At 32.3% G+C, this 23,305-nt stretch overlaps 1 protein-coding gene across 1 annotated transcript in view; it reads left to right on the forward strand.

Moving 5' to 3' along the window:
* Positions 1-23,305, forward strand: part of CNBD1 (cyclic nucleotide binding domain containing 1) — a 210,920-nt gene that overhangs the window by 148,217 nt on the left and 39,398 nt on the right. The window contains exon 7 of the mRNA XM_064480798.1: positions 4,402-4,595. Within this exon, the coding sequence (XP_064336868.1) occupies positions 4,402-4,595 (194 nt within the window). The remainder of the gene's footprint in view (positions 1-4,401; positions 4,596-23,305) is intronic.

Genomic DNA, 23,305 nt, shown 5'->3' on the forward strand with positions numbered 1-23,305 from the left:
GAGATGTTTAAATAAAATATTTTGCACATTTTATATTAGAAGTATTTCCATTTTAATATAATTTAATATGATTTAAGTATTACTAACTGATTTAAATATTGTATCTGTATTTCTAAAAGTTTATGAATTCAAGTTAGCCAAAATGTTTAAAAATAATCTTTCATTGGTAAAATTTGGTTATATATTAGCTTTGAAATTTATAATTTATTTAAACTCGTTAGTAGTAATTCCAACAAAAAAATTATATTCACTGAATAGTTGATAAGATAAAAAAATACATGTAGATAATTTGATTTAGCATGATAAGTTTTGAATTGAAAGTTGAGCCTAGAAATATGTGACTCTTCCAAGATAATGAATGCAACACTGAGACCAAATCCAGGCCTTACTTCTCCTCTTAAACCTACATTTGGCCCATTTATAGTACCTTATTTTGAAAAGAAAGAATAATCAATATGTAGTAAACTATTTAAAATGATACCTACCTAAAAACCTAAATGTACGCCCAGAAACCATAAAACTCCTACAAAAGAACAAGGGCAGAACCCTCTTTGACAAAAATTGTAGCAATATTTTTCTGGATCTGTTTCCTAAAACAAAGGAAACAAAAGCAAAAAACAAATAGGATCTAATTAAACTTAAAAGCCTTTGCAGTAAATGAAACCATCAACAAAACAAAAAGACAACCTACTGAATGGGAGAAAATATTTGCAAATGATATAACTTTTATATAAATGAATTCAATATCCAAAATACATAAGTAGCTCATACAACTCAACACCAAGAAAACAAACAACCCAGTTAAAAAGTTGGGTAGAAGAACTGAATAGACATTTCTCCAAAGAAGACATACAGGCAGCCAACAGGTACAGGAAACAATGCTCGACATTGCTAATCTTCAAAAAAATGCCAATTAAAACCACAGCGAGCTACTACTTCACATTGGTTAGAATGGCTATCATCAAAAAGATCAGAAGTAACAAATGCTGGCAAAGATGTGGAGAAAAGGGAACCTTTGTACACTGTTGGTAAGAATGTAAAACAGAGCAGCCAGTATGGAAAACAGTATGGCAGTTTCTCAAAAAACTAAAAATATAAAAACTAGTATATGACCCAGCAATTCCACTTCTGGGTATTTATCTGAAAAAAACAAAACACTAATTTGAAAAGATACATGCACCCCAGTGTTTATAACACCATTATTTACAATAACCAAGATATGAGAGCAAGCTAAATGTCTAACTAAAAATGAATTGATAAAGATGTCATTCAAACACACACACACACATGCGTGCATGTGCGTGTGCGTGCGCACACACACGCTAGAATACTATTCAGGCATTAAAAAGGAATATTTTTCCCATTTGCAGCAACATGGATAGACTTGGAGGGTATTATGTTAAGTCAGAGAAAGTCAAATATTATATGATTATCACTTGTATGTGGAATCTAAAAAATAAAACAAACTAATGAATATAACAAAAAAGAAACAGACTCACATATAGAGAACAAACAAGTGGTTACCAGTGGGGAAAGGGAAAGGGGGGCAAAATATGGGTAGGGGATTAAGAATTACAAACTACTATGTGTAAAATAAATAAACTACAGGGATATATAGTGTGACACAGGGAATGTAGCCAAAATTTTATAGTAACTAGAAATGGAATATAACCTTTAATGACTATGTTGTATACCTGAAACATATAATATTGTACAGCAGCTATACCTCAATAAAATGATGTATCTACCTAATAGTAATAAAAACATTTTCTTTTAAAATATAGCCTCCCCCCTTTGCCTTTCAAAGAGTTATCTTTTTGTGTGTGTGTTTGTGTGTGTGTATATATATATATATACACACATATATATATAAAATTCAAGTATAGTCAGTTTACAATGTTGTGGCCATCTCTGGTGTACAGCACAATGCTTCAGTCATACATGAACATACATATATTCATTTCCATATTCGTTTTCACCATGTTACTACAAGATGCTGAATATAGTTCCGTGTACTATATAGCATAAACTTATTGTTTATTTATTTTATATATATTAGCTAGTATCTGCCAATCTCAAACTCCCAATTTATCCCTTCCCAGCCCCTTTCCCCTTGCTAACCATACATTTTTTTTCCTATGTCTGTGTCTGTCTCTCCTTTGTAAATTTATATTTTTTAAGATTCCACATATAAGTGATATCATATGGTATTTTTCTTTCTCTTTCTGGCTTACCAGCTATCATCTTTTATATAAATGGAGTTAGCAGCTCCCAGTATAGCTTAATTTGACTGTTTTTTTTTTTTGTAAGTGTAATTTGAAGATTGATAAAATATTATGACCCAAAATATTTTCCATGGATCTCAAATTCCCTTTATTATTTAAATTCCTTAGTGCCTCCTTAATAGAGTAGATATTTTCATATGTAAATGTGAAAATTAATGCATTGTAAGAAGAGATTATTTAGTCAAATTCACTGTTACTGGGCAAAGCCTGAAGGAAAAGGAAGATGTTCCCCAGAGGAACAGAGGAGTTATATTCATCAGTAAGGCGAACATATTTTCTGGGTAAAGTTAAGTGAAATTCCAACAATATTCACACAGAAATGTGTTCAGCTGTTAGTAAGACTGAAATAGAGGACCCTAGTGTACAAAATAATTCAGGTTTATTTGTGTTATGTAATGAGAAGTCACAAGACAACAAGACAGGCGGTTTAAAGGTGTGGGGTGAGGTCTCTGAGATTCTACGTGTCTCTTCCTTTTAGTTATAAGATGCTTGCCCGAGCTCCAGTATCATTTCTCTGTTCTAGGTAGCAAGGAAAAGGGGTGGTGTGCACATGCATAAAGCACAAACCCTCCCAATGATTTATTAATCAAAATGATGTCACGTGGCCATACGAGAGAGTGTCTGGGAAATGCAATTTTTAAACCGGCACATGCAACATCCAGTAAAATTGTGGGGAAGGAAAAAGAGAGGGTTTATATGGAGTAGGCAGATAAGAGCCCTGACAATAAAGTTATTTCACACAGTGGATTTCTTTTCATAGCTTTTATTCTATACTAAGAAGTGGCAGTTGCTCTATTAAAAAACAGAATATAAATGTATATTTTGGAACATGCCTTTCCCCCAAATGCATTCTTCCTCTGTGTAATTGGTCAAAACCATTACTAGTTTTACAAAATGTTAATTCCCTTCTAACTTTACAGTGTACACACTACAATATAGTTCTCATACAGCTCATATGATAGCCATTAAAAAGCAATGTTTCTGCTATGCCCTTGCTGCACAGATTAGATGTTCAATAAGAAATGATATTGCACTACCCAGGAAGAATCTATTTTAAGCTCAGTCTAAGCTGAGAAAATATTTTTATAAAAATCACTCTCCTGTAGTCACCATGTACAGATGGTGACCAAAAGTGCCCCACTAATAAGGACTCATTTTAGGAAAAAAAGCAGGGAAAGCAAGCAATCAGTATGTCGTAGGGCATAAAAAGAAACACAACTGTCCATTAAAATCAGTTCACAAAGTTTCTATTCACAGCGAGTTAATAAGCAAAGTGTAAGAAAAGATCTTCTCATAGCATCTGAATAATTAGCTCCAATCCTATGAAATGATGTAGAAGATTGAGAAATGGAGAGACTCTATCCAGTTCTCATGCCCTGCGTCTTCAAAACGCCAGGCTTCAGAACTAAAACGGACGCATTCAAACTAAAACGTTGTATTCAAAATGCTCACAAGTGTGTAAACCTGCCAGACCTACAGGCACAGAGGTGAACTTTAGGAATTGGGATTAGATGACCAATTGTGGAGAGTTATAATATGCAGGAGGAGAAATACTGAAAAAAAAAAAACAAAACCCTTTTTCCTAGTAATGATCAATTTCCCTTTCCATACTATATTCTTTACTCAGTTCTATGAGTGATCGTCATCCTGTCCAGAGTAAAGCTAAGTGACAATTAATAGTAGGGTATATATTGCTACTTATATAAAACAGGCAGAATGGCATTTTTGAGGGGGAGGTAAACATTTTGAAAAGCTCGAGGACTATTCTGGTCCTGTTTTTCTAATGATGTCTTAAATCTATTAATCATGATATGCCACCATGGTTCTTTTCTAGAATTTATTGGAGGATTGATTACTGTAAATAATTGTCAGAAAACGTAGTTGAAATGTGCAGATATGTCTTTATCGTTTTTGTTATTTGAGTAAATTATCTATAAATTATTTGTGATGCCTAAATGTTGCATTAAAGTCCTTGTCATTGTATCAACTAAAAGAAATTTGGTAAAAGCGAGGCAATTGTATACGCATTGTAGTCATATTTATATCAAAGGGTCTGGGAAATAAATATACAGTGTACCCACTACAGTTTATCTCGTTTGGCTTCATTTTGTCTCAGTGGTTGGAAATGATGGATTTTATGTAATCCTGAAAGGCGTAGCTCGACCTCGAACACAGATGTATAAAAATCTGATTGAAGAAAATGAGCCAACAGCTTCTTTCATACCTCAAAATTTCCACAGCTTCGCTTTCAGTGAAGAGCTCAGAGACTCTGTAGTGTCTGCGATGCACATACCTTCTTGTGACCCCGTGGTAAGAAATGAATATTTGCTTTTTCCATAAGCAACAAGGTATTGTTATTATAACAAAGAATTATATCTCTTCCAGGTATTTAAATCTAAATATCTTAGGTGACTTCTGAAATATTCAAGATAATACATCTTTTAAAAATAAAAGTTATACTGTTAACATTGAACTTGAAGTGTGTTTAAACAGATATAATGAGGGATGTCTTCCACAACATACTGCCTACTGGCTGGTGTTGTGTCGTATATTTAATTCCTGAGACTAAGCCAGTGTGATTGGATCACTTAATGAGGAAGGAGGGTAATTTTCAGATAATGGAAAGGGAGCACAGAGGATAGATCATGAAGGGCTTTTAAGATCAAGTGAAGAATGTGTGCTTATGCTGTTTATCTCATGGGTAATGCTAAGGTCATCAAGGGGTTAATTCCATTACAATCAGCAAGTCTCACTTAAAGTCTTTTGCTTATGTGTAATATTTCAACTATCAGATGGTGAAAATTAAAGTTCAATATCTTTCTGGATCTCTGGATACTCCCCATGAGAATCAGATCTGGTTGATTAGAATTGTGGCTAAAAAGTCAGTTTTAGATTTAGGATGGTCAAGATGTTTAAAGGAGAAAAATTCCAAAGGAACCAGCTAAAACCGAATTATGTAGCACTGTGGATTGAAGTCAGGAAAACCTAGAATATTCTCAGATTCTGGAAAAATGAGTATGGATAAAACCAATGAAGACAGACAAGGATAAAAAATGAGATAAGAACACAAAAAGTATATATGTATATATATATATATAGAGAGAGAGAGAGAGAGAGAGTTGTTGATTACACATGAATGGGTCATGTTTCTAATCTGTCTTGATAGGAATGGAAAATGCATTCACCACTCAGTGGCCACATACCATGTACATAATACCTTTTTGATCTGCTTTAGGAAAAAAAAATACTACATTTGGAACAGCAGCTATAATTAAGGCTACTTCTTGGTTGACTTTGTAGTAGTCAACTCCAATCCTCCAGGATCTATTTGTTTTTGTTTGTTTGTTTTGTTTTTTTAAACAATTTTTTATTGAGTTATAGTCATTTTACAATGTTGTGTCAAATTCCAGTGTAGAGCACAATTCTTCAGTTATACATAACATACATATATTCATTGTTACATTTTTTTTCGCTGTGAGCTACCACAAGATCTTGTATATGTTTCCCCATGCTATAAGGATCTATTTGTTTTTTTGAAGACAAAACTCAAGAATTAAATAAGGATAAAATGGGGCTACCATCTCTGAATCCTGTATTAGGTCTATGAGGGCAATATAATTTCTGTTATCCCACATGGACTGTTGTATTAGGGGTTTTTTTTAGCTTTATTGAGGTGTAATTGACAAGTGAAATCTGTGTATGTTGAAAGTGTACATCTTGATGTTTTGATGTATGTATATATTGTGAAATGATCACAGTGAAGCTAATAAGCATATCCATTATCTCACTAGCTTTGTGTGTTTGTTGTGAGAACACTTAGTATCTATTTTCCTAGCAAAGTTCAAGTGTGCAATACATTACGATTGACTACAGTCACCATGCTGTACATTACATCTCCAAGACTTACTCATCTGTTTTCATTTCTTTAGATGTCTACAAAGAATGGGATTGCAGGATTGCATGGTTTCTGTTTTTAATTTTTTTGTAGGGGGAACTCCATACTGTTTTTATAATGGCTATACCAATTTACGTGACGACCAGCAGTGTACAAGGATTTGCTTACCACCACATCTTCTCCAACATTAACCTTTTTGTCTTTTTGATAATAGCCATTCTAACAGGTGTGAGGTGATGTCTCATTGTGCTTTTGATTTTAATTTCCTTGATGATTAGTGATGCTGAGCATCTTTTCAAGCACTTGTTTGCTATTTTTATGTCTTCTTTTCAGAAATGTCTTTTTAGGTCCTTTTCCCATTTTTTAGATTGAGTTGTTTCTTTGCTATTGAATTGTGTGGGTTCCTTGTATATTTTGGATATTAACCCCTTATCTGATATATAGTTTGAAAATATTTTCTCTCATTATATGGGTTGCCTTTTCATTTTGTTTGTTGTTTCCTTTTCTGTGAAGTAGCGTCTGAGTTTAATATAGTTCCACTTGGTGTTTATTACTTTTGTTGCTTGTACTTTGGGCATTGTGTCTAAAATTATGGACTTTGGGTAAATATCATGTATCAATTTGGATTCACTTTTGCTTAAAACAAAACATTTTGGTGAGTGATGTTGATCATGAGGGATATGCATGTGTGAGGGTAGCGGGTATTTGGTAAATCTTTGTACCTTTCTCTCAATGGCATCTAAAATTGCTCTAAATATACAGTCTCAAGAAACAGTACTGGGGCATAGCAGTTGAGACTCAAGGAGCCAAGGGACAGTCTGAAGTCAGTGAAGGGGTCAGGGAGGGAAAGGGATGAGGCATGGAAGGTGAAGAAAAGGCCACAGGAAATAAGTCTTAGAAGGTATAGGAAATAAATGCTGTACATGTCAACAATCGATTGAGTAGTTATAATTTTATTTTCTGTTAATGACCAGATCTAATTATGCCATGCATGAAATTAGAGCTATCCTGTAAAGAGAGAAGACGTGATTACAGTTATTGAGGGAAAAGGGTCAGAGAAATAAAGATAAAGTCATTTGGAATAACTTGTTTCTGTCATTTGATACGTAGATTTGAGACTTAAATTTTTCAAGAATCTGTAAGTGCAATCAGTTTTTTAAAAAAATAATGAGTGTCAAAGTGAATGCCCGAGATGATCATTTTTCAACATCCATGAACTGTGTTTTGCTCACCTATCCTGTGCCTGGCTCTGAGCATACACGGGTAGCATGAAGGAGGATTAGGCTCGAAACCAAACTGCCCGAATCCCAGTACTGACTCCTGCCACTTACGAGCTGTGTGGCCTTGGGCAACTTACATAGCCCTCTGAATCTCACTTTTGTCCTTTTGAAAATGAGGATCCTAACAAACTCATATTGTAGGGATGTTCTGAGGACTCAGTGAGCTCATATTTGTGAAGTCCTGAGTCTGCCTAATATCAGGAAACAGTTCATGCCTTTATTAAATAGGAAAAAACACAACAGACTGATGCTGCAAGATTAATGTATAGAAACAGTGTCTATTTTTCTCATAATACAATACAAAAATACAAAGTACTTAGTCCGCAGTTAACTATAAAAGCATCATGTAGCATTTTGAACCCAAGCCTTCAGGGTGGCTCTCCCCTTGGCCAGCTCTGGGAAACTGTAATTGACTAATCTCGCCAGTCCCAGACTGTTGTGCAGGTGAAGTGTCTCACCGCTGCCAATGTCCCACATCTCCTGATAGCGTATTTCCTTTTCAACAAATCCATCACTTCTTGCCCTCTTGGAGCCAAGAATTTGAGTACTAACGTTCTTCCTTCCCATGTCTAAAAATCAGTCATTTTGAAAAAAAAAAAAGAAACCCAAAACAACACAAATGATTTTTATTTGGTTGGATATAGCAAATTTCTCTCCACTAGCACCATACATATTTAAAGTGTTCTTTTGAGATTCTTGACAGCTTGGGAAAACACATAGTAATAAATTCTTTGAAGTTCGCTGTATGTTTGGCTTAGAAGTTCCTCCAGCAGGTTGCCTTCCGTAGCATGCTGTTTTCCCCCAGAGTTGTTTGATTCCCCCCGTTTGTTCAAGCAAGAAACAATCTTAATGTTTTATTCAAGTGTACATTGAGATTTCAATTTTCCCTGCGTTCTTTGTAATATTGCTTTCTTACTATACTATTTCTTACTATACCATTTGAAATTAAACCACCAATTGTTTTGAGATGTATGTGAGTATAGACATACTATGAAAATTAAGCACCATTTTTTGGGGGGGGATGGTTTGTTTATTTATGGGACTAGGTTTGACCATGAAAATATTTCCTTGGTGATTGGTGTATTCCTCATAGATTCATTACTGCCACAGGTTTGAGGATTCCAGTGGAAGTATCACAGGCCTGAAGTGTGTGCTTCAGTCTAACTCACTGATGGCAAAAATCCAAGTACATTTAGGTATAGTTCAAGAACCATGCTTAGTCCCTAATAAATTCTTTATTAGGTGCAGGAGGGAGAATGGCCCTTCCCCTTTAATAACATTGTTTTTCAATTATAGATTTTATTCTTCTACTTTTTATCTCTGCTTTTAAGAATCTCATTAATATATGCTCTAGTCAAAGGCAGAAATATAAACTTTCAGTTTGGTCCAGCCAGTTGAGGTAGATCATCATGAAATTTACCACTTTTTACCAATTTACCACTAGATGAAATAAATAAATATACAGCTAACTGATTATACTATTCAAAATCTTTAAATGCTTTAAAAGTTCCTTAACTGTTCTGATAAATGACTATATTTTGGCATTTTCCTTATGGTCAGTTCAGTTCCACAGACATTTTTGGGTACCTCCTATGTATTTGGTAGTGAGATAAATAAAAAGTGGTCTTGATCCTGGAGGAGACGATGATGTGGTAGGGATGGCGGGAAATGCAGCTGATCACTTGAGTTTAATCCTATGGTCAGGATAACTATTTTAGTAAGTAGTAAGCACAGCTCACCGTGGGAGCAAAATGTTGGAGCACCAGACCCTGACTTGAGAATAAGGAATGAACTTCCTTGGTTTAAGTGGAACTACTTTGATCCATTGTATGATATCACTTGAAAAGAATGATCAAAATCATAGTGGCATATAGTGGTCTCAACCCTGACTGTCTCTCTTCAGTTAAAAATAATGTTTGTATTTACTTTAGTGTCTTTGTTAGCTGTGATCACCATAATTCACTTCTCTTTTGTAAGGTTATCATTTGTGTGGAGACTTTGTGTGTGTATGTGTAATAATACTGAAAATTAAGTTTGGAAATTGGTTTTTTTTTTCCCAAATAACTTTTTAAGAAAATGCTCTAACCCATCTTTGGAAATCTGTTTGATTAAGTCAAACTGAATGAAATAAATACATAACTAATTGATGATACTAACCAAAATCAGCAAGAAAATATTTAATAAAGGTTTTAGTAAACCTTCCTTGTAATAGATTCTAGTTGGTGACAGTTCCTTAAAAATGTAACTAAAACTTCATAAGTGTTATGTTTAAATATGTTTATAAACATATAAATAAATACACAATCATTTTCAGATAAACTCTGTAATAATTTTCCTAAAGAATTAGCTTTGTATCCACATAGAGTAATCTCTCATCTAGAGAATAGGTTTGTCAGTTTCTTCTATTACTAACAGAGTGATAGACCCAAAGGCCTTTATAGCAGGCCCAATAAATTTTACTAAGGCAAGCTATTCTCAAGCTTTATCTTTTACTCCTAAATAAGTATTTACTCCTAAATAAGATGTTTACATAACATAGTTTATTTATAGTTAACATATAAATAAAGTAAGTCTGGAAATTAGATTTCCAAGACCATAGAAAACTAGATGTAAAACATTGACAGGGAATAGAGGAAGCTACTATAGAAGAAAACATATCAATTAAAAAAAACTGATACTGCAATTTTTAAAATTTAACTTATATGAATATCATATCTTTGTAATACTCTTATATCCTGTAACATATCATATAAAATAATACTATTATTATATGTTAAATATTAAAAATCACCTTCACATATATTGTAGCATATAATTATGCTACATATTCTTAAAATTAAAAATAGATAATAATAAAGACTATGGGGATTTAATAATATGAGTGAAGCTCTATATTTGAGGTGGCAAAGCCAGGACCTTAGGCCAAATCTGGACTACAGTAGATGTTTTTTGTGAATAAGGTTTTATTAGGACACAATCACACCCATTTGTTTTATATATATTTATGTGTATATATATATATATATATACATATATATATATATACATACACATATATGGCACACAAATCACATTTTCTATGTATGTATCTTAGAGAAATAGCTATATATGAAATGAGGATGTGTGTACAATAATGCTTATATCATCACTGTGTCATAGCCAAACACTGGTAACGATACAAATGTTCATCTGCAAAACAGTGAATAAATAATTTGAGAATAGTCATACAGCAGTGAGAAAGAAATGGGCTACAGGAACATAATTACATTTCAAAAGGTTTATATTTGGCAAAATACAAAAAACTGTTTATTCTAACAATATTTTAAATAATGTGAAGAAATAGATAAAACCATAGTTAATTTTTTAGGGCTGTATACAATTGTACTAAGAAAAAGTTTAAAATTTAATATCCTAAAAGTTAGTATAATGGCTACCTCTCTATCTAAATAGGAAAGTTTGGTTTTCATAGCTAGATAGTAGGCACACAGAGGTTCATTTAGTCATTAATTTAAATTAATTTGATTTTTATTGAAGTAGAGTTGTTTTACAATATTATATTAGTTTCAAGTGTACAACATAGTGATTCAGTATTTTTATAGATCATACTCCATTTAAGTTATTATAAAACAATGGCTATATTTTCCTGTACTGTACAATATATCCTTGTTACTTAATGATTTTATTCATAGCAGTTTGTATCTCTTCACTCTATACCCCTATCTTGCCCCTTCCCATTTCCCTCTCCCCACTGAACCATTAGTTTGTTCTCTGTGTATCTGAGTCTGTTTCTATTTTGTTATATACATTAATTTATTTTTTAGATTCCACACGTAAATGATAACCTAGAGTATTTGTCTTTGTCTGACTTATTTAACTAAATGTAATAATCTTTAGGTCCGTCCACATTGTTGCAAATTGCAGAATATCATTATTTTATGTGGCTAAGTAATATTCCACTGTATATATGTACCATATATTCCTTATTTATTTATATGTTGATGGTACGTAGGTTGCTTCCATATCTTGGCTATTGTAAACAACATTGCTGTGATCATTGGGGTTTATGTATCTTTTCAAACTTGTGTTTTGATTTTCTTCAGATATACACCCAGGGTGGAAATGCTGGATCATACGGTAGTTCTATTTTTAGTTTTTTGAGGAACTTTCATACTGTTTTCCACAGTGGCTGCACCAATTTACATTCCCTCCGATAGTGTACAAGGGTTCCTTTTTCTCTACATCCTTGTTAACATTTGTTATTTGTAGACTTTTTGATGATAGCCATTCTAACAGGTATGAGGTGCTAGCTCATAGTGACTGTGATTTGCACTTTTCTGTTGATAAGCAATGTTGAGCATCTTTTCATGTGGCTGTTGTCCATCTGTATGTCTTCCTTGGAAAAACGTCTATTCAGATCTTCTGCCCATTTTTAAATAAGGTTGTTTGGGGGCTTTCTGATATTGGGTTGAATGAGCTGTTTATTTATTTTAGATATGAACTCCTAATTGGTTATGGTATTCGCAAATATTTTCTCCCATTCAGTAGGCTGTCTTTTTGGTTTGTTGATGGTTTCCTTTACTGTGCAAAAGCTTGTAAGTCTAATTAGGTCCCACTTGTTTAATTTTGCTTTTGTTTTCATTACTGTGGGAGACAGGTACAAAAAAATATTGCTGCAAGTTATGTCAAAGAGTGTAGTGTTCTGCCTATGTTTTTCTCTAGGAGTTTTACATTTAGCATCAGTTTTTACATTTAGGTCTTCAATCTATTTTGAGTTTATTTTTGTATTTGGTATGAGGAAATGTTCTGATCTTATTTTTTACGTGTATGTGTCTGGCTTTACCAACAACTACTTATTAAAAAGATTATCTTCTTTTCAATGTATACCCTTGCCTCCTTTGTTATAGATTAATTGACTTTAGATAGATGCATGACTCTATTTCTGAGTACTCTTTTTTGTTCATTGATCTATGTGTCTATTTTGGTGCTAGTACCATGCTGTTTTGGTTACTGTAGCTTTGTAGTATAGCCTGAAGTCTTCAGAGGGTGATACTTCCTGCTTTGTTCTTTTTCCTCAAAATTGCTTTGGTAATTTGAGTCTTCTGTGAGTCCATATACATTTTATGATTATTCTAGTTCTGTGAAAAATATCATGGGTATTTTGATAGGGATTGCATTAAATCTGTAGATTGCTTTAGGTAATGTGGTCTTTTTAATATTAATAAATAAGTTCAGTAAAGTTGCAGGAGACAAGACTAATTTTTTCTTAATTTTTTGATACTTCTAGGCTACACAGTTTGTGAGTTTTTCAAGTTGTTACAAATCTCTAAAATTTTTTCCAATATATTTATTTTTAAAATTCTGTACATATATGGACCCATGCAGTACAAACCCATGTTGTTCCAGGGTCAACTGTACATTGCAAAGCTTAAAAAAAATAGGCTATATGGTTATAAAAGTAGAGAGTATATTTTTAAAAAAAAATATTGTTTGGTGAATATGGAAAAGCCCCAAATGCAATTTAAAGTACTTATTTTTACTACGAGCAAAAATGTAAATACTAAATCATTTTCACATTCAGATTAGGATGACACAGTTATTTTACTTCACACCTAAGCTTATTCAACTGAATCTTCTTTGTAAGAACACATTAAATTCAGAATAAATGGATACATGAACCATTGTATTCAGTGTTATGTGGAGGAAATGCTCTATTTTGAATATAAAATCAGGAAACACTGTTTCTGGTCTATCAGAAAAGGAGAAAGTCTGCTCTATAAAGCTACCAAAATAACTCATCTTTTATATAAGGTTCAAATCACATCAAAGCAATTAATTTAAAAATTAATAAACCATACAACACATGAATGATGCTAACTCGTTAAGGCAGTCTGTATTTTATAACCGCAATAGCTTCTGGCCATGTGATGAGCATTTATGTATGAATACACATAAAGTATGCATTTCAACATATGCTCTATTAATTTTTTACTGAATGTTATATGCTAATTTTTTTAAAGTTTATGACTATTTAAATTAGAAGCTAACATTTTCTTTAGCTGACATTGAATTTCATTGTATAATTCAGAGATATTTTTAGTTCTTAGTGCTTCTCTTAAATTCTTGTGACTATAACACTCATATTTTTTGCAATATAACATCTCCGTATGGAAGAGCAGTTTTACTAAACAGGATGTTAAAATGATTATTTCTTGTGATTAAATGGTGCACTGCTACATATCAGATAGGTTAACTTCTCCCTTATAAAATCTCAAATAATAGAGGTATAAAGATTATTTTTCTCATCTATAACTAGTCAGCATTACAAATTAAGCATCAAAAATGTTTAGAAAATTATGAAATGTATTTTGTCTAAATGTTATTTTTCAATTAGTTGGTCAAATTTTTGAAAAATTATTCTGATTTCATTGAACATTCAATATTTCCAAATTAGATTTATGAAACTGCAGAATCATGCTGGGAAAATCCTTTGGAATTCAGTTCAGTCAGTTACGACTTTCTAACTACATAGAAAAAAAGTTATATCTCCTAAGTATTAAGTTAAAACACCAAATCTAACAAGACAGAAAAAAGGAGACTGTTTTTCCTTTTGGTGCTGATGGTAATGTATGAAGTTGGTCTCTCTGAAACATAAAAAATTAATGCTGAAGGAAATACCTGGAATCCACTGGAGATTCTGTTTATGGTTATCAGTTGAGCTGTGCTTATGTGCTAATAAGATGCAGTCTGGGCTGTTCAGAAGAATTTACATTGTAAATGATGTGACATTTATATCAGGAACACATTTCCCAAGAGTTCTTCAGGTACTTTTTTTCTTCACTTTTCCACCCCTTTTCTGAACTCCTAGATATATCTGTTATATGAACTAAAAAAGTATATAGTTCTTTAAAAGCCTTTGAAAATAAATTTAATTCACAAATAAACAACACATACACATATATGACATATAAAACCTGCAAAATAGCAATCAGTACTAAGTACTCACAGACTCTCATTACTATCTGATGTGTACAAATAGATGGAGAGTTCTGAAGGCATTTGAGAGCAACCAAAGGAACCAGGATTTAAAGGGCCATGATTCAAGAAAGAAGAGAAATGCATTGCTTTGAACCAGACATTTCCTCTTTCTTTTCTTTTGGGGAATCTGCCAATTTGTAAGCATCATAGGAATGAGCAACTAAGGAAAGAGCAATGAATCAGAACTTTCAGGAGTCTTAGAGTACCAGAGTGACAAAATTTGAATTTAGTTTACCTAGGCAGTCAAGGCTTGAGAGGCCAAGATACCGGACAAAGAAAATCAGAGGAAAGGGAGCTTGGTACCCTGTCATCCTTTAGGCATTTGCCTAATCCTGTTTCACAAAATAAGAAGCCAAACACTGTAAATCTCTGTATATCAGAGCCAATAGGAGGTAGATAGATGATAGATAGATGATAAATAGATAGATGATAGGTAGGTAGATGATAGGTAGATAGATGATAGATAGATAGATACATGATAGATAGACAGATGATAGATACATGATAGATAGATGATAGAAAGATAATAGATATATAGATGATAGAGAGATAGACAGATGATAGGTAGATAGATGATAGATAGATAGAAGATAGATATAAGAAATTGGCTCAAGCAGTTATGGAGGCTGGCAAGTTCAAAATCTATGACCAATATCCACTTTGAGTCTGAAGGCTGGCTACTGCTGTAGAACCAGGAATTGCTGATGTTTATTTAGGATAATCAGTTTAAGGGTCAATGGGCAGGAAAATTCTCCCTGATTTGGAAGTGGGTCAGCCTTTTGTAGTTTTTCTGAAATAATATTTTTTTTCTACCTGAAGTCTTTCACCTTGGGACTCCTTTTAGTGCAGGTCTCCTGGCAATGAGAGCTCTCTCTACTATTTGTCTGAACACATCTTTATTTTGCCTTTATTTAAAAATTATTTTTCCACTGGTTTTAGAAGTCTAGGTTGCCAGTTATTTTTATCTCGATACTTTAAGAAATGTCATTCCATGTTTTCTGACACAATCATCTGTTGAGAAAGCATTAAAATTTCCCCTTTAGCATATTGCGTCTGTTCTATCTACTTCAACTTTAAGATTTTCGCTGACTTTGGTTTTCATTAGTTTTTAACGTGTCCAGGTGTGATTACCTAGCTTGTAATTCATACAGAAACTAGAACCTGTTGTTTGATGTCTTTCCACTCTCAGGAAAAAAAATTTAAACGAATGCTACTTCAGGAAATACCAAATATTGTTTCTGGCCAATTCTTATTCCTCTTTCTTAAACTTTTTATTACAAACTTGTCAGCCTTTTATTCTATTCAGGCCTTCAACTGAATAGTTGAGGCCACTGCATTATGGACAGCAATCTGCTTTACTCGGTCTACTAATTTAAAGGTTCATCTCCTCCAAAACCACCCTTCTAGAAATAGCCAGAATAATGTTTTGCTCAAAGATCTGGGAACTCCATGGTCCAGTCAAATTAATGATTACATAAAATTAATGATCACAGAACCCAAGTAAAAATATGCAGCTACAAATCTAGCAAGAAGAATTGTCATCAGTTTCACAGCATGACAGATTGAGTTGTGTGTCTGCCAAGAATAAGAGGTTCTGATAAACATGTTAGTCTATCAATAGAAACCCAGGACAAAAATCAGCCTCAAAACATCTCAATTCTTCATTGTATTATATTAATCTGCTATATACTAATTGACTGTCAGTACAAAAACAAAACATCTCAGAGAATGATATCATCTAGAGTCCTAACAGTTTTTTGTACTCATTGAATAAAAAATTACCAAGAAGGGCAGTATGTAAGACAAAATAACAAAAACTCAGGAGAAAAAAGCAATACAGCTAACTCATGGGTAATATAGTTATGGGAGTTATAGGTTTAAAATAATTGTGATTGTATTTTGAAGAAAACAGATGAAAGGAGAATTTTACTATAAAACTGAAATTGTTAAAAAAAAATTGAGACTTCGTAATTTAACAATATAATAACAAATTAATAACTCAATAAATGTCTTTATCAGCAGATTAGATACAACAGAAGAGATTTACTGAATTGGAAAACAGATTCATAGAAAATATTACAAGTAACTTTGAAGAGAAAAAAGATAAATGATACAGAAAAGAGTATAAAATAGATAATGAGGTGATAAAAAATTCTGACAAGTTTATAATAAAAATTTTAAGAAAGAGAGGAATAAGAATCTGCTGGAAACAATATTTGGTATTTCCTGAAGTAGCATTCGTTTAAATTTTTTTTTTCTTGAGAGTGGAAAGACATCAAACAACAGGTTCCAGTTTCTGTATGAATTACAAGCTAGGTAATTACACCTGGACACGTTAAAAACTAATGAAAACCAAAGTCAGCGAAAATCTTAAAGTTGAAGTAGATAGAAAAGACGCAATATGCTAAAGGGGAAATTTTAATGCTTTCTCAACAGATGATTGTGTCAGAAAACATGGAATGACATTTCTTAAAGTATCGAGATAAAAATAACTGGCAACCTAGACTTCTAAAACCAGTGGAAAAATAATTTTTAAATAAAGGCAAAATAAAGATGTGTTCAGACAAATAGTAGAGAGAGCTCTCATTGCCAGGAGACCTGCACTAAAAGGAGTCCCAAGGTGAAGGACTTCAGTAGAAAAAAAATATTATTTCAGATAAACTACAAAAATGTAGAAAGGACAGAAGAACAAAGAAACCGGGTGAATATGTGGCTAATCTAAATATTCCTTGACTGTACAAAACAGTGTTACCTGTAGAGTTTTACATGCATATAGAAATCAAATATATCAACAGTGGTAAAACCAACAAGAGGATAAGGTGAATGAATTTGAAGATTTGTTGAGTCTATGCCTTTCTGGAAAGTGAAAAAAGTAATACTTTAGAGTACATTCTACATTCTAGTAAGAAAAAATGTATTTTGTTATTGCTAGAGTAATCACCAAAAGAAAAATTAAAGAACATATACTAAGTTAAAAAGCTAATAAAATAATAGAACAATATTTGATTAATTAAAGATGAAGCAACGGAAAAAAAATGACACAAAAACAGATCATAAAATAGAAAGCTAATATTAAGATGTCAGATTTAAACCCAAACATGTCAATAATTACATTAAATGTAAACAGACTAAATATTTCAATTAATAAAAAAAATTGTCAGACTAGATAAAATAGCACCTATATGCTACCACACCTTATTACAAAGAAACAGAAATTTGCAAAGTAAAATAATGGAAGATAATAAATTAGATTCCACTAACTAAAAGAAGGCTACTATAATAGTAGGCAAAATAGTCTTTATTACAAGAGCATCATTAAAGATAAAAAGGAATATTTATGATGATTGTGAAATTTAAATGCACTAAAATTATTACCTCAAAATATATAAAGTGAAAATTGATGGAGAAAAGAAAGAAATAAATTTATAACTATAGTGGGGGATTTTAATAGATATTGCTGAGTAACTGATAAAGAACTAGACCAAAAAAAAAGACATCAGTTAAGATATAGAAATTCTGAACAACATAATTAACAAACTTGATCTAATAGACCTGTATTCAACATGGCAAACAATAATTGCAGAATGTACATTTTTTTAAGTGCATATGAAACATTAAAAAAATTGATTTTGTGCTAAGGCCTAAGTTGAGTCTCAACAAATTTCAAAAGATCGATTCAAATGATTCAAACGATTCAAATTTAAACCACTGTGGAATTAAGCAAGGCATCAGATAAACCTGACACCAAGTTTCAAGATTTACCTAAAGAGCAATGCATATTTTACAAACGGACTTTCTAAACTTAAAGACACTTGATTAGAACACTGGTCTTAAAATGACACCACGTGATGATCATACAACCCAGGTTCCTTTGCTCCCGAGTATCTTCTGTGTTACAGGGAAAGAAACACATTTTTTTATCCTCAAAGTTTAAAGATAGTGATTTAATGTTCTATTACTTTTCTTTAGAGTGTCCTTACTTACAAAAGCATTGCATGCTATATAACAAAACAATAGCAGACATACTTTATTATAAATCAGAAGCGTGACTGGGATGAACCAGGTGACTTTGTGGAACAGATGAAATTTAAACTGGATCTTGAAGCTGGGTAGAATTCAGACAAGCAGTCACAGTGCTAGATTATTTCAGACAAGTGTTTCATGTGAACAGTTGAAGAGGTAGAAAACCCCTGAGGGTGTTTGAAAGAATGACTCCGTTTTAGAAAAAATATAAAGAACTTCTACTTGTCTTATTCATTATGACATCTAGACAATTCTTGCTAAAATGTGTGAGGGACATAAAAGGATGTCTTGTTTAGCCAACTTTTAAAAAGGAATTTATTGACTATATCTAAAAATCGACTTGATTTGTAGGTTTAATTTACATAGTTAATTATATAATCTTAAAAGATCAGTTCTTTTCCTATAATGAAAAACACCTTCTTTGACTCAGCATACCGGTTTGGAATGCATGTACCCAGGGACTTCCTATAGAGTCACATAATCCAATCTCTCAGCCAATGGAGTGATTAGGTCCCAAGCAGCTTGTCCTCACATTAAGTTTGTTCCTACTTCTTCTACCTTCTAGATATCAAAATACAGCCCCAATATGGCCCAAATCCTCCGTAAATACATGAAAGATTATAAAATGCAATACCTTAGTATCCCTCTCTTACTGTACAACGTTGTTTGGATGTGAGAATGTACTTTCTATATAAGCCATTTAAATCACAGCAGAAAGTAATATTTTTCTATCTGGAGCAATGCTTCTTAACATTCTTTGGGGACAGAGACAACTTTGCAAATGTAATGAAAGCTATAGGCACTCAACAAAAATGGAAGTTTACAAATAATTGCATACTGTGGCATTATATATTAAGATTTTAAGAATCTTTAAGTCCATCCTTAGACCTCAGTCACAAACCCCTGATCTGTAGAGGTTTTGTATTTTCTCTGTCTGCTGCTTTAGCCCCTTAGGAAAAAAAAAAAGAAACTATGTTTCGTAGTGTTAAGAACAAGACCTTCCTTGGTTTAAAAATAGCAGCTGTAATTTTAGTTATTGATCTTGTTTAATGTGCCTGGAAGCTAGAAGCAATGGAAAAATAATACAAGAACAAAGGTTACACCTATAAAAAGTCTTCTGTTTTTTAGAAAAGTTTATGTTTTGCAAAATGCAGTTTAAAACAAATCCCAACATGGTGCTTTTATTCAAAAGAAATATTAATGGATTTACCAGTTCATTATTCAGATGCAAATTGAGTTATGCATTATTAGAGAAGTTAATTTTCATATCATGGGAATATATTATTTCCCAATAAAGTCATCTATCAATTTATTTTTTTAGTAAAATAACTTGAGAATTTAGAAGTAAAACTTCTTTTTATGCATCTCCACTAACTATCCCCACCAAAATAGGACTGTCTACATAAACTTAAGAAACATTTACCAAAAAACTGAGAAAGGTTGAGTTGTAAGTCATTTAAATAGCTTTATAATGTTGTCTACTTTTTAATTATATTTACTGAAAAATTCAGAAAATGCAGAGGCACAAAATAATAAAGATAATTATCACAATTCTATCATCTAGAGATAACAATTGTAAACATTTGATATATATCAGTTAAGGTATTTAATGTATCAATATAAAGATATTAAGAGAGATAACACAAGTATGGAAAATAATGCAGAATGTTGTTTTGAACCTGAATTTTAAAGTTCTTTAAAAATGTCCAAAATTTAATACACACTCACTTTTATCATTGAAAATCTACAGGGAAGTTTGAAAAAAAGTTAATACATCTTTTATCATTTTTATTCCACCTCTTCTCTGAACAGCCTTGTGTTCACACTTGTACGTCTTTCTCTGAACTGACGCCAGCAGTAAAACAATTGAACACACTTAAAAAATTGTTTTCACTTTATAAAAATTGATTTTAACATACATTTTTCACCTCCTACTTTTCTTTTCATCTTAAGAATTCTTACAGGTTAAGATATGTAGATATTACTAATTTTTTAACAATATGTTAAAACTTAGAGTTGGTTGAATATATATATATAATATATGCACAAGCATATGTACACATACATAGACACATACACTACATACATATACACACACACACACATATATTGATCTAAAGTTGGTGACCATGAAAGGAGATTCCAGTTAGGAGTTACTAAAAAGCGCTGCATTAAACTTCTTTAAATATATCCTTAAGAAAATATTTATTTAAAGTAGATTTCTAGGAAATGGGTTTCTGGATAAAGTATTTCATGCATTCTTTGTTTATTTTACCAAATAAATATTGCCAGATTACTTATTTCCCATTTTTAAAGGTTTTACATTTCCTCGAGTTATGAATTAAAGTATCTCCCAGTCCCACAGGTTAGAGTACTTTAATATTTGCAATCTGATGGATGAATAAACATGTGTGCCATGTACACCTCTGTGTCTTCTAGAGTGGGTGAGCATTTTTCTTCTGTGTGTGGTTCATTTAGTTCATCTCTTCTGGAAATTTTCAAAAATATGTTTGTCATTTTTTAATAATCATTTACTTTTGTTGTTTTTATTTTTTAGGTCAAATTATTGGTGTTTATGAGATATTTTAGATACAGAGAAAATTTTATCACTTATTTTTATATCATTGTGTTTATTTTCTTTTTTCCATTTATCAAGTTCTCATTTCTATAATATTACATTTATAATTTGAACTAAGAAAAGCTACATAAATCTTTTTTCTTTCCTAGTTTTAGAGCATAAACATTTCCAAATATTTTAATTCTATCTTCCTGCTTCTCTCTTTGTAGTTACTGTTGTAAAATTATTTTAAATTTGGTGAGGAGGCTGCCTCTCTTGCTCCCTCATCTTTGGAGATGGCCAGCACTCTATCTACTTTTACTTTAATTTGAGCACCCAGTGCCCACACTTTGTGGCCTTTCTCTTGCCTTTTGAAACAGCCTACACTCTATGCACTATGTATCTGTAAATAAATCTACCTTTACTCAAAAAAAAAAAATTGGTGGAGAGGGTATAGCTCAGTGGTAGAGCACATGCTTTGCATGCGAGAGGTCCTGGGTTCAATCCCCTGTACCTCCATTAAAAGTAAATTAAAAAATAAGCCTAATTACCTGCCCTGCAAAATATTTTGAATTTATCTTGTCTTAAAGGCATTCTATATTAGCCATGAAAAATTACTATATATCAATAAATGTTATTTATATTTACTAATCTTCTTTATCAACTTCTATGCATATCTTCCCTTTGGATTCAATATTATTCTAGCTTAAATTCATCTTTTAGTAATTTGTTTCACATGATGCCTAAAATTATCATGTGTTCCATCCTCACTCTATATTGTTATTTTAAGTAAATATACAATTCTAGTTTGAAAGTTATTTTCCTGAGCATTTTGAAGACAACCATAGTTACAGAACAGAATGGAAATGTTATAAACATTAATAATTTTTAAATTAATTCAACTAAAATAAGTGGGTGTATAAAGAGTATTGGAAATTGAATAGTTTCTTAAAAATATTAAGGAATCTCATGAGATCAATTAATGAAAGAAAGCCTTAAGAATATTAAAGTCATGGAGGATTTGTGCTTTCATAATTTATTAGGTAACTCAGATTAAGTCTTATACTTAAAAAACAATTAGAAAATCTGGAAAAAATACATAGGAAACATCTGCTTGGAATCACCAATAGCTAATAAGATGATGAAGAAGGATTTGGAGGAGAAAGTTTAAGGAAGTACACCAAATTTTGAGAAGTGATATAAAATATAAATATGTATCTAGACGTGTGTGCTCCTTCAGTTTTAAGACTCATCTCTTCTCTCAATTCTGAAAATTTGCAGCCATTGTCACTTATGTGTCACCTCACTCCCATTCTCTTTGGTTTCTTCTAAAAATCCTAGTACATATATGATGAATGATCTCCATTCATCTTCAATATCTTTTAAAATCTCCCACTTATTTCCATTCCTTCTATATTTTATGTATTTCACTCTGAATGATTTTCTCATATTTTGTCCATGTCATGAATTCTTTCTTTAGTTTTAATCTGCTAATTAGTGTGTTCATTGTGTTTTTCTATCAATAACTTTATTTTTTACTTACAGAAGTTTAATTAATTTTTTCTTCTACAGACTGTCTCTTTTTGCTTCCATAATGTTATGCTCTGGTTTTATGGTCTAAATATATTAAATTTGTACTTCTTTTAGGGTGTTCAGCTTTTTTCTAGTTGACTTTCCTTCATAGGGGTTTGCTCACTTGTGTGGTTTGCAACTTCTTATTGTGATTGTTATCAGCCGGGATTGTCTTCTGTGGAAGTTCCTTTTCTCCTAAATTCATACATAAAGTTTTAAATTTGAACTTTCCTGGATCCTAGTTTTTTGTTTTGTTTTGTTTTGTTTTCAGTTGTGTACCAGGCTTTCCATTAGCTTTAGGTCCTGCACTATGTGTGAATGTACACTCTGCACCCACACAAGTTGTAGACCTAGAATCCTGACTTTATGACAAGTCTACCCAGTTCCACAGTTAGATTAGTGGGTGGGGCTTTTGTTGTCTCCATTTCACGTGTGGGGCGATCCTCCAAGGTCCTAGGCTTTTGGCAAAAGGGCTCAATTCCAGTTCTTCAACTTGTATGGACCTGAGTCGCATCTTCTTTTCCCATATGCATGAGAAGACCCTGAACTCAACCTCCTCAGGCCTTCATCCTCGTTTGATATCCCTGTGGACCACTTTGACTTCAGCAATAACTGTTTAAATTCTCTATTTATTTCTGAACTTCCAGATTCAATCTCA

The sequence above is a fragment of the Camelus dromedarius genome, chromosome 30, assembly GCF_036321535.1.
Source record: "Camelus dromedarius isolate mCamDro1 chromosome 30, mCamDro1.pat, whole genome shotgun sequence".
NCBI classification, from domain to species: domain Eukaryota; kingdom Metazoa; phylum Chordata; class Mammalia; order Artiodactyla; family Camelidae; genus Camelus; species Camelus dromedarius.